Below are 13,801 nucleotides of genomic sequence, written 5' to 3' on the forward strand. Positions count from 1 at the left end.
ACACCAAAATATGGGCATGGATTTTGAATAAGCCATAATCTCTACCAAATCTGGATACTATACCATTATTTATAGTTCTTAAATGTGATTCTTAACCCACTAGCTATAAAACCCCAGGATTTTTTCAATTCCAGAAACAGAATATAAAGCAATAGAGAAATGTCTGTAATTTTTTTTACATGAATGACATTTACGGCAAATGCTTGTTAGACCAATAATTATTCACCTTGCTAAAGAAATTCTTGCTCGTTGACCTCCACTCAGTGTGATTCCACCTTCTCCAAGAACTATATTGTCTTTCTCTGCAAACTTGGAGATGTCCTATTATCGAAAATAGAAAATTAGAGAGTGACTTTTAGTACGCTCAATCTGAATTTGAAAGGCACATCTTATATCACACTATTGCTTTAACCACAGTTGAAATTTTGAACATTGCATCTCCATTATTTCAAAAGCAATTTATTTAGTTGGTCAAAAACAACATTGCTGAAATTTTAGATGTAAATTTTTATTTAATTTTTAAAATGTCATTAAAGATCATTAAATAATAATTATAAAATACCAAAACATAAAATATGTATATATTTATAGGCATATAAATGTGTGTAGATCATCCATAGGTCCATTTTACAAATTCAAATGCTATCAACATACTAAAATGCACTTTTCTCCAATTTAAGTTCACTCGTTTCGAAAGAAATCTCCCAAAATGAATCAACCTCCTAATAAGAGAAACTAAAAGAACACTATTTACACCTCTGCAGGATCTAAGTATCTTCACTGGGCTTCCATGGTTCCAAGGCAATTCCTTTCCATACTTCTCTCACCTATCCTCCCAAATAAAACAGCTTTCTTCCTCATCTATCCTCAGCACCTCATTCCCACGACCTCTCTCCACTCATTCTGCCTCTCCTGTCATCCTTCCTCCCAGGTAATGAACATTTCTGTGGCAACAGCCATTCTAGGCATTGTAAAAGAAGACTGGAATTTATGAGAAATAGTCCTTGACTCCTAGGCATTATACGTCTAATTTAGAAGGTAAGTCATAATCCTGCAGAAGGCTAAATACCATCCCAAAGATTAGCTAACCATTTTAAGATAGTTTATAAAAGAGTTCACAATTATTGGCAAATTAATTTTGCACATAACTGAAGTATACAATAGATAGAATACCCTAGAGGTTTTCAAATAGATGGGATTTGGTCTGAGTCTTGAAGAATGAGAAGAGTTAGATAGGTAGTAAACTCTCATTAGCCTTAAAAAAGAAAAGAAAAGAAAAAAAGCTCTCTCCCTTTTCTCCTCCCATCCTTGCACATTTGTTTCCACCTCCTTCTTCCTCCCCTCTATTAAAAATTCTCTTCCATATGCTTCCTCCTTCTTCTTTCACAATCCAGAAATAATCCAATATTATCTATATCTAAAGTGTCAAAATGGTTACTTCTGTTATTCATTTGTTTCATTTATCTATCATATGGACATAAATAGGACTTCACATGCAAAACTCCAAATGCACAAAGTAAATAGATTAATAAGTAGTCATTTGTATTGAGAACCATTTGGCAGCTCCTGTTGGCTGGAATCATGCTAGCCACTGCCCTCAAGGAACTGTTGCTATCAACATTTCTGATCTAGAGTGACAAAAGGCCTGTGAAAAAAATGCTGACATGTTGGAGGAGATGTAGCAGGACTCAATGGACTCTGCTACTCAGGCGCTGGAGAAATAAAATAGAGAGAGGTCATTAATACCCATAAGCACTGCTTATGGGGAGGACCTTCTGTGGTTATGAGACCTGTAAAACATAGCTCTTTCTTTCTACCTGGCCTAAATGAGCATGCTTTTGTTCAACTCATGAACTGGACCACGTGCCTAGGATTCCATCCAAATAACAAGACTGCAGTAGATTTCACTCATAATTTAGAAGGTAGACTTCACACCTAATTTAGAAGGTAATGAGGTAATTTAGAGGTGTTCATGGAAGTGCTCCTTTAGCGAGGCAGAAGATTTCAGTTTTATAGCAATTACAGGACATCTCATGTGTGTATTTCTTCTCTCCTGCCTCACATTTTTCCCTTTTCAAATCGCATTCTCTTTTTAAAAACTAAATCTGGTTGGGCATAGTGGCTCACTTATAATCTCAGCACTTCAGGATGCTGGGTGGGAGAAATGCTTGAGATTGGAAGTTTAAGACTAGCCTGGGCAACATAGCAAGACCCATCTCTACACAATTTTTTTCTTTTAAATTAGCTGGGCGTGGTAGCATGCACCTGTAGTCCCAGCTACTCAGGAGGCTGAGGTAGGAGTATTGCTTGAACCCAGGAATTTGAGGCTACAGCGAGCTACAATCACACCACTGCATTGCAGCCTGGGTGACAGAGCAAGACTCTATATCTTTAAAAAAAAAAAAAAAGCAAACAAAAAAGCACTTAAATCTCTTGGGGAAAAAAAAGAGAATGAAGAGAATGGTTTGCTTTTGCCTTGTATGAATAGATTCACTGTAGGCTTTTGATAAAGAGGCAAATTTTCTAATACATTATTAAAAAGCAGGAGGTTGCTAAAATTATTACAGTTTTCCATTGTTTTTTCAGATTTGAACTCAACATTGTATTAATTAAACTGGTTAAAATTTCAAAATATTTTTAAGTACTAAAAATAAGTAATTATCTTGACAGTATGATTATAACACAGTTGACTATAGAAAACAGATTATGGATTTAGAGGGTATAGAATCCTAGCCTAGCACAGGCAACTAATGAAGATTTATGGAAAGAAGGAAGAGAGACAGGGAAGGCAAGTTAATCAAATATTAAGTTAAAAATAAAGAACTACATAGAAGAAAATAAATAAATGTGTGCAGAGGAGAAAAAGAAAGAAAATTGGAAAAGCAAAAACTGTCAGGAGAAGCAGATATCTAAATATTAAAAAGTCAAGAAGATAATAGTGGGAAAAAAGGACAAGAAAAGTGAAGGTGTCAATAAGAAACAGAAGATAAGGAACTACAGTCCATACTTTAGAAAATGTCCCTGCTGACAACAACTAAGCTGAGAATCAAATCAAGAACTCAATCCCTTTTACAACAGCTGTAAGAAATGAAATAAAATAAAATAAAATACTTGAAAATATATTTAACCAAGGAGGTTAAAGATCTCTACAAGCAAAACTACAAAATGCTGCTCAAAGAAATTACAGATGACACAAAGAAGTGGAAACACATCCCATGCTCATGGATGGGTAGAATCAATATTGTGAAAATGACCATACTGCCAAAAGCAATCTACAAATTCAATACAATTCTCATCAAAATACCATCATAATTCTTCACAGAAATAGAAAAAAATCCTAAAATTCATATGGAACTAAAAAAGAGCCCACATAGCTAAAGGGATACTAAGCGAAAAGAACAAATCTGGAGGCATCATATTACCCAACTTCAAATTATACTACAAGGCTATAGTTACTAAAACAGCAAGGTACTGGTACACAAATAGGCAAGTAGACCAATGGAACAGAATAGAGAACCCAGAAATAAAGCCAAATACTTAAAGCCAACTGATCTTTGACAAAGCATACAAAAACATGAAGTGGGGACAGGATACCCTATTTAATAAATAGTGCCGGGAAAACCGGCAAGTCACATGTAGAAGAATGAAACTGGATCCTCAACGCTCACCTTATACAAAAATTAACTCAAGATGAATCAAATACTTAAATCTAAGACCAGAAAACATAATTCTAGAAGATAACATTGGAAAAACTCTTATTGTCCTTGGTTTAGGCAAAAAGTTCATGACTAAGATCCCAAAAGCAAATGTAACAGAAACAAAAATATATAGATGGGACATAATTAAGCTAAAAAGCTTTTGTGCAGCAAAATAAATAATCAGCAGAGTAAACAGACAACCTACAGAGTGGGAAAAAGTATCCATAAACTATGCATCCGATAAAGGACTAGCATCCAGGATCTACAAGGAACTCAAACAAATCAGCAAGAAAAAAAAATAATAATAATTCCATCAAAAAGTGGGCAAAAGACAGAATAGACAATTCTCAAGATATGCAAACAAATTACAAACACAGGAAAAAATGCTCAACATCACTGATTATCAGGGAAATGCAAATTAAAACCACAATCTTACTCCTGCAAGAATGGCCATAATTTAAAAGTCAAAAAATAATAGATGTTGGCATGGATGTGCTGAAAATGGAACAGTTTTACACTGCTGGTGGGATTGTAAACTAGTACAACCACTGTGGAAAACAGTATGGAGATTCCTTAAAGAACTAAAAGAACTACCATTTGATCCAGCAATCCCACTGCTAGGTATCTACCCAAAGGAAAAGAAGTCATTATATGGAAAAAAAAATGCACATACATTTATAGCAGGACAATTCATAACTGCAAAAATATGGGTCCAACCTAAATGCCTGTCAATCAACAAGTGGATAAAGAAAATCTGGCATATATACATCATGGAATACTATTCAGCCAAAAAACTGAATGAAATAATGGCCTTTGCAGCAACTTGGATGGAGCTGGAGACAATTTATTCTGAATGAAGTAATTCAGGAATGGAAAACCAAATATCGCACGTTCTCACTTATAAGTGAGAGCTAAGCTATGAGGTTGCAAAAGCACAAGAATTATAAAATGTGCTTTGGGGACAATAGAGGAAGGGTGGGACAGGGGGAGGGATAAAAGACTACATATTGGGTACAGTGGACACTCCTCAGGTGACGGGTATATCAAAATCTCAGAAATCACCACTAAAGCACTTATCCATGTAACAAAAAAACCACCTGTAGTCCAAATACTATTGAATTAAATTTTTAAAAAAGAAAAAGAAAATATCCCTTCTAGATTTAAATGTCCAAAGACTACAATGTGATTTTATTACATTAATTTTTAAGAAAATAATTAAGAGGCTGTTTCAGTCAAATTTCTATTTTAGGTGTCTATAACATTTATATTTTAAACAAGTCAAGGAAATAGGAGGAGGGAGAATGAAAATAAAGTATTCCCTTCCTTTTTTCCTGTATGAATAAGGTGAAAAATATTAGAGAAAGAGATCAGAAGATCTCATGTGAACTCAGGCTTTGCACACTCAGATCGAATGGAACATCAAATTCCTCCAAAGACCAGAAACAACCCTCCTTTTTAGTCTTATCATTCTTCAAATCCTAACTTAAACCTTGTTGAGGAAAAGGAGAAAATGCTTTAAGAAAATGAGGGATTTAGGGAAGGAATTGCTAATAGTTTCTTGGCACCATGTTACTCTGTCCATTTCAATTATAACCATAAGCTACTCTGATTCCTTTTTATTTTAAGAATAGTGTAGTGTGCCGCAGTGCCTGGTCTTTTCAACACTTTCAGTTAGTAAGCCATGGCATGCATTCCAGGAAGGCCCAGGCCTGCCTGGGGAGATATGGCTGATGAGAGACAGTACTCTCCTTCGCCTTGTCCCAGATTAGAGGGAATGGGATTCCTCAGGGTGAAACCTTCCCTGATACTTGGGAGATCTTCCAGGTTGTGTGTGCCCTGGGAAAAATGCCATAAAGAAATGCATCCAAGTGTCCTTCCTCCTGAGTCACTGCTGAGTTGAAATCTGAATTATGTTTGTAAAATCCATTTTGAGAGCTATCAGATGTCATGTAAACTGTGTTTGTAGTGGTTGCTCAATAAGTAACAAAGCTGGAATATTGAATTGGATAATGTGAGACCCAGAATTTGAACTCTGGTCTGTCTGGCTTATTGTGAAATCTCAGTTACTTAACAGGTCTCTGACTCAATTCCTCTAAAAAAACCTGGGTCAAATAATAGTTTATGTTTCATAAAGAGTGCTAACTATGAAAATTAAGAAAGTGGCATTTATAAAGCAATTCTATAAATATAAAGCAATGAGATAAAATGTAACAATCCAAGTGAAATTTGTTTTTTTTTAAATTCTAAAATAAAACTTGGCCGGACATGGTGGCTCAAGCCTGTGATACTGGCACTTTGGGAGGTCAAGGCAGGTGAATCGCTTGAGCCCAGAAGTGCAAGACCAGTCTGGGCAACATAATGAAACCCTGTCTCCACAAAAAATGCAAAATTTAGCCAGGAATGGTGGCACACACCTGTAGCCCTAGCTACTCTGGAGATTGAGAGGTGGGAGGATCACTTGAACCCAGGAGGTCAAGGCTTCAATGAACCGTGATCACTCCACTGCACTCCAGCCTGGGTGACAGAGTAAGATCTTGTCTCAAAAAATAAATAAAGTAAAATGAAATGAAACTTTACACAAAATACAAAACATGAGTGGTAACATTAGTCAAAGAGCAAAATGACCTGTATTCTAGCCCTGTCTCCATTACAGGACTAACAGCTTTGAGGAAGTCTTTTCTGGCCCTAACTTGTCCATCTATAAAATGGGGATAATAATATCTTCCTTTAACAGTTGTAAAAACATTGTATATTAAGTTACTCAAACATTGGTAACTCTTATAATTTTGTAATGAGATATTTATCAGTGACCTATATATGACATTCATTTCCATTTATCCTTGAATAGAATGCTTACCTGATGTGATAATATGCCCTATTCTGCCTTTACAAAAAAAAAAAAAAAGCAGATTTTAAGGCCTGATCACATAGCATATCATCATAAGGAATGTACAAGAGATGATGTCCAGAAAAAGCACTGGACTTAGAATCAGAAGTTCAAGTCCCAGGTTTGCATGACCTTGCCAGATGTACTGTTGTTGAAGTTGGTGTGTATGTAGCCATGTGATTTTAAACTAAAGGCTAGGATTCTTAAGGGTGAGGTCAAGGTAGACATGATGTTCCCAGACAAGATCTTGACTTCTTTCACCTTCCAAGCATGACCACACTAGAAATGACCAGTTAATTTTATTTTACAATGCTAAATTGTGCTATGATATTTTTATTCATCTTATATTCTTATAAACGAATTGAGGGAGGACATATAAGTTCTTCACCTTGTCTTTTCTGAGAAAACGTGACTTGCTTTTAGGATGACTAATTGTTTATTTGAAATTTCCACTAGAATATGTTTCAGCAGTAAAAACAAACAAGAATATCTTTAAATCCCTACACTTGTTGCTAATTGAATAACATACTACTGAATGAAAAATACCTAGATACATAAATATTTTAATAATCAACACCACAGTAACTTTCTTGATAAGTCAATATCAGGATACTGTAAGAAAGCAGATTGATGCAACCTGCCTTCAAGCAATTCTGTGCTTGAGTTCACTTGCTCACATTTATTTGCAGTCTGGACTAGACTAGACTGAAAGTGTAAGCTTTTGTAGTTCATAAATACACTTATTAGGTACTATGTGACTTTCCCTGGCATTTACTATCCACACTCCTCCTCATAAAAGAACCTACCAATAATATCATTGCACATAAATCTCTATGATTTTGTGATCTTATTTTTCTAAGACATATTCTCATGAATGGGATGGCTAGGTCAAAAGTACGTGTTTTCTTTATTTTTAAAAGACGTTGCCAGGTTCCTTTACAAAACAACCAAAAGAATTATATTTACATTAGCAAGTTTTGAAAGTACCTGTTTCCCCATAATCACCACCACCAATAGATATTAATATATAGATATTAATATAATCACACCTCAATTTTTGCTAATTTGCCATTTTAGTTTGTATTTTCCTTAATACCTATGAAATTGTAAATACTGAACATCTGAATTGCTCTCCTGTGAAATGCCTATTTTTATTGAATTCTGTGTTACATATTCATTTTTATTTGTATGTAATAGATGTTAACAACCTTTTTTGCTGCATATGTTAAAAAACATTTTTTCTTTTCTCTTTTATACTATCCATAGACCATCTATCATGTGCACAGTTAACATTTCATGAAATCACTGTATCTGCTGGAAATTGGAATTCCTGTATTTGTTTGCTATCTTTTTTTCTTCTAGTATTCCAAGTGATTAATTCCTATATTTGTTGAAAAGTACTACCCACCCTTCAGGTAACTGATATACATTGAGGATCCTATATTTCTTTTCAAATATCATTGCTCTTTTTTAATTAAAAAATTTAATCAAGGTAAAATTTATGGTTATATTTGGTATGAGACACAAATCTAACCTCATTTTCTTTTACTTGGATAGCAAGCATGATTTATTAAATTAATATTTTTTCTACTGAATTCATTTAGCATCTATCATATATCATATTCTCATATTTCCTAAGATCCATTTTTTTATTCCTATATTAACATTTTGCCAGGTTTTTTGGCACTTTGGGTTTTTTTTAATGGCTCTAATATCTGACAAAGCATAAATCTTATTCATAAATTTCTTGACTCTCTTTGGTCATTTAGTCTTCTCATATAATAACAAATATTAACAATACTAATAACATAAATAATAAGAAGAATAGCTAATGGATATTTAGTGCTTACTGTATGTCAGGCACTGTTTTAAGCATATCTATAAGAAAAGATGGATGTCATCCCAAAGATAACACAGCTAATAAATGATAGAGCCAGGATTCCAATTAAGGCAATTTGTATACAAAGCATGCACTCTTAAATATTTTTTATTTTTTATTTTTTCTTCCTATATGAAATTTAAGTTCCAATTAACAAAATTTCAAAACCAACATTATTGGGTCATATTTATAATTTTGTTAAATGTGCCTATATTTGGATAGGGTTCACATTTTTAAGATGCAAAATTTTATGAAAAATCATGATCTTTCTATTAATCCAGGTCTTGTTTTACGTACTTCGATAAGGGTTTATTCAATTCAATTTTCTCCATATATATCTTATAAATTTCTTAGATTTTTGTCTAAATATTTTATGGTTTGCTACTATTATGAATCAAATAGTTATTAGTTTTCCATTTTAATTCCTAAAGGGTTATTGCAAGAAAAAAAAAGCTAAATTTTCTATATTTATCTCTTATCCAGCCATCTTATTATATAGCTAACATGCTTAGTCAGACATTTAAATAGCAACCTTGCTGAAGCATGACTTTGAAAGAAGCAGCAAAGCAACTGTTAGAAAAAAAAAAAGGTTTGACTGAGAAAAAGAAGAGTTATATTAGAAGGGTTTAACATATATCTTAAACTTTTAACAGAAATTCAGATATCTTCATTAGTGGAACTTAAATATTTGGCTATTTGGTTGTGTTAAATTTAGCTTAAAAGAGAGATTTTCAGAATTACTTGAAAAAGATCTAAACTGACAGGAAACTGAAGATGTTTCAAGCATTAGACAAGATTTTACCCTTAGAAATGCTCTCCTCAATAATATTTAATCAATGTGATTTTCATTTACAAATATAGTACATCTAACCAGAATTTACCACAGCTGCTATCCAAAATACCAATTACAACTGACCCTTGTACAACACCCTTGGACAACATGAGGGTTGGGGTGCTGACTCCCCATGCAGTCAAACATCCACATATAACTTGTAACTACCAAAAACTAAACTAGCAATAGTCTACTGTTGACCAGAAGCCTTACTGATAACATAAGCAGTCAGTTAACACATATTTGGTATGTTATATGCATTATATACTATATCATTACAATAAGGCAAGCTAGAGAAAAGAAAATGTTATTAAGAAAACCATGGGGAAAAAGAAATGTATGTACTATTCATTAAGTGGAGGTGAATCATCATAAAGGTCTTCATCCTCATAGTTTTCATGTTGAGTCAGCTGAGGAGGAAGAGCAAGGGGAGGAGTTGGCCTTGCTACCTTAGGGGTGGCAGAAATGGAAAAAAAAAATCTATGTGTAAGTGCACCTGCATAGTTCAAACCCATGTTGTTCAAAGGTCAACTGCACAATAACTTGGCTATATACACATATACATTTGAATATAGATACATATATGGAAATGTATATACACATATATGAAAGTCTATATATGTATATGTGCATGCATGTATACTATATAGCCATATATATGTACATAGGAATGTATTCATAGAGCTTGATTTCCATCATTCACTATTATGGTGCTAAGATAGACTGAATATCCTGCATAAGTAAAAGGGGATGATTATTTTCCTTCTGAACTGGGTTACCACTTCTTATCAAAAAAGTACAACATATGTGGAAGATATGAAATTCATAAGAATTTATTTGCCCCACTTTCCAAAGATTTATCATCTTCAATCCTGTTACATAATAACAAGAGTTATGTATTATGTTATGCAACATGTTCAACTACATGGGGAATCAGCACCCCTAACCCCCACATTGTCCCAGGGTCAACTGTAATTGGTATTTTGGATAGCGACTGTGGTAAATTCTGGTTAGATTTGCTCTATGCTTTGGGAGCCAGAGCAGGCTTAATTATTGCAGGCAATATGTTCCAAGCAGTGAGTGAAGTATTGTAGGTACCAGAGACAATTAAGGTATAGCCTCTGATTTCAAGAATTTACAATCTAGTGAGGGTATAGAGGACAACTTAATGAAAGAGCAGGTTTCTGAGCTGCACTTTTGTTTCATGCATAGGAGATCTATTGTATCTTCCTCTGCCCAGTCTTACTGATCCTAGCCCTCCCTTGTCTTTATGGTTAGCTTGAGACACTATGATGCCCCACCAGAGGAAACTCTCTAATCCTAAGTAATAAAAAATATACAGAATAAAGTTATTGTTATTTTAAATGTAGATACTGATGTGAAATTAAACAAGTAGATGATAGAATAAATACAGTTGTGCCTTGGCATCTGTGGGGAATTGGTTCCAGGACTCTCTGTAGATATCAAAATCCATGAATGCTCAAGACCCTTATATAAATGGGCTAGTATTTGCATATAACATATGCACATCTTCCTGTATACTTTAAATCATCTCTAGATTACTTACAATACCTAATACAACGTAAATGCTATATAAATAGTTGTTATACTATATTGTTTAGGGAATAATGACAAGCAAAATATATATACATGTTCAATTCTGATGCTTTTTCTAAATATTCTCTATCTGTAGTTGATTGAATCCATGTATTCAAAACTCACAGATACAAAGGGCCAACTCTTCCATAAAGAAACACATGCATAGATCAGAACCTAGAAAAAAGATGTCAAAATGACAATAGGGGAAGGAGAGACTACTCAAAAAATTATATTGGGACAAGTGGCTTTCCATATGGAAAACAATAAAATTAGATTCCTAACTTACACAATATACAAAAATTAATTCTAATGATTGCAACTTTCAAATTTTTGGCAATATAGAATAATATTTATTCTATTATATTATTCTATATTGTTATAAAATAACAATAATATTTATTTATATTTTATAAGTATAATAAATTTTGTTTATTATAATATTTAGACATATATAACCACATTGTTATAAAATATAAATAATATTTATTCTATTATATTATTCTATATATTATCTATATAATAATTATTTTTATATATAATAATTTTAAAAATTATTATTTCTGTTAGAAAAGATGCTAAAGAAAAGACACAAAAATACAAACCATAAAGAAAAATATGGATAAAAGTGACTACATAAAAATTTTAAAACTCTCTACAACAAAAGATCCCACTCTAGAGGATGGTAATGCAATGTACAGAACTGTGTTAGTACAGGACTTGCAAGTTGCTAATGGCAAAATGGTATTAAATGTGCAAGGATTTATTAGGGGAAATAATGGTATAAAAGGAAATAAGGAGGGAGGCAGAGGAGGTTATGAAACATCAAAGTAAATTCAATCCCTTAGTAAAGGAAAGAAGGGTAGAAGGCTGGATAGAAGATGTTAGAACACTGAGCAGTCTAAGGAAGGTTTGGCAAAGTCATTTGTGAGCCAAAAATCAGCCACTAAAGAAGTCTCATATCTCCCAAATACACATCTGCTTTAGTATCCCAGCTTTACTCATTCATTCATGTGCAAGGAGAAATCTTGAGACAAACTCAGTGAAGGATTTTAATACACAGCATCTGGGGCTCTCATTCAATCATATTCCCTCTAGCAAGGCCTCTGTAAGGCACATCTCATGGCCGCCACAATAACTTATCAAAAAGATAATTGGCAAAAGATATGAAATCAGAATGATTAACAAACATGAAAATATATAGCATCATATAAGTAATTGGAGAATTGCAAATTAGAACTAGAGATAGAACAATAGAGATTCTGATTTACAAATCAGAATGGCAAGAATTAATATGTCTGTTAATAACAAGAACTTTCAAAGATTTGAAGAAATGGGAACTTTCATAAGTGGCTGGTGGTACTGTAAATTGTATGGCTATTTCAAAGTGCAAATTGGCAGTATCTCGTGAAATTTAAAATGTGTGTATGTATCCTGTGACCACACAATTCACCTATAGATAATATGTCAGAAAAGTCTCTTGTGTATGTGCAAAAGAGAAAAATTCAAAGATTTTCATGGCAGTATTGAGTAAAACCCTGGAAGAATCTAAATGTTCATCAGTAACAGAAGGAATAAATAAAATGTGACACATTATGGGTACAAAACAACAATGAAAAAAGAATGAAATAGAATTCTATATACCAGCAGTATAGCTAGATCCCAAAAAGATAACAGTAGCCAAGAAGGCAAATTAAAGAAGGATGTGCACAAATTATACTATTTATGTAAATTTTAAAGCCACACACAAAAAAGCTACTAAATATTGTTCATAGATAACTATACATATATATGGGTGTAAATTTATGTAAATGGATTGGGAAAGTACATGTCAAATTCATAATAGCAATTGTCTAAAGCTGGAGGTTTTGTGAAAGAATGATGGTAAGAAGAACAGGCTAAAAAGTTCTACTTAGAATTTGTCTTGGCCCCTATCAATGGAGTTAAGGAAATAGGAGTGTTGTCATATGAAAGTTTTCTGTCTACAATAGACACCAGAAATACAGATTACCTTTAAAAGTGTGAAAATAAAAGATTCCCACATCTGAAAAGATTAGATGTTGTGAGGCAATGTATTTGGCCTCCTTTTCTGGACTGAAACATTTATATAAAGAGAAATGTGTACATTTGGATAACTTTAATAATAAGTGCCTCAGAGATCATAATATGAAACTGCTGAAACTGGAATAAAATAAAATAGTGGGGGTAGGATGAGGAGAATTGTAATTAAGTTCGTTATTTTAAAACAAAATACATTAATAATACCAATATCCTGCTATTAATCCCTGTACCTGTTCTGATTACCTAATTTATTGTTCATTTGTAACCACGTTATTAGTATTTGACTTTCTCTAACTGATTTAACATAAAACACTTCATTTTGTACACACTGTTAAACATTTATCTTTGCTGATTACTAAGGGTGCTGAAATCTGGTAACATATTTATCTTAAGGGTGTTGGTTTTCCAGCCTTCACAGTAGATTTTCCCTTCTGTGAAAGTATGATCTAAAAAAATTAATTCCACTTGATGCTATCATAATTTTTTTAAAAAGCAGTATGAGAGCCTGTGCTACTTAGAGAAACCTTACACACAGGGACAAATTCCACTTCTCTTTGTTCACACTACAACCTACAACTTCCTTTGAGGTCCCTTGGAGTTATCCACAAAAAATGTTGTGGGAAATCATTCATTGGAATTAAGATTCTGGGAATGAATTGACCTGTTACATAAAAATTACTGAGATTTAAAAACAAAGCCTTAGTCTTAAACCAAATATAGAGTTTTAATATTGTGTTCAATTAATTTTCTGGTTGAAAGGGCCCTGAAAACCTTTTCTTTCAAACCATCCTCCACTGCCATTTCAATTTTTAATAATTTTCTCAGCATGGTTTAATCTACAGATAAAA

General features: G+C 33.2%; 2 protein-coding genes across 2 annotated transcripts in view; both read right to left on the reverse strand.

The window, feature by feature from the left end:
- LSM8 (LSM8 homolog, U6 small nuclear RNA associated) overlaps positions 1 to 13,801 on the reverse strand; it is a 765,242-nt gene that overhangs the window by 595,572 nt on the left and 155,869 nt on the right. The gene's annotated exons all lie outside the window — the stretch shown is intronic.
- Positions 1 to 13,801, reverse strand: part of CFTR (CF transmembrane conductance regulator) — a 180,832-nt gene that overhangs the window by 77,520 nt on the left and 89,511 nt on the right. The window contains exon 12 of the mRNA XM_050785105.1: positions 227 to 321. Coding sequence (XP_050641062.1) covers positions 227 to 321 — 95 coding nt within the window. The remainder of the gene's footprint in view (positions 1 to 226; positions 322 to 13,801) is intronic.

This window comes from Macaca thibetana, chromosome 3, assembly GCF_024542745.1.
Source record: "Macaca thibetana thibetana isolate TM-01 chromosome 3, ASM2454274v1, whole genome shotgun sequence".
Lineage (NCBI taxonomy): Eukaryota > Metazoa > Chordata > Mammalia > Primates > Cercopithecidae > Macaca > Macaca thibetana.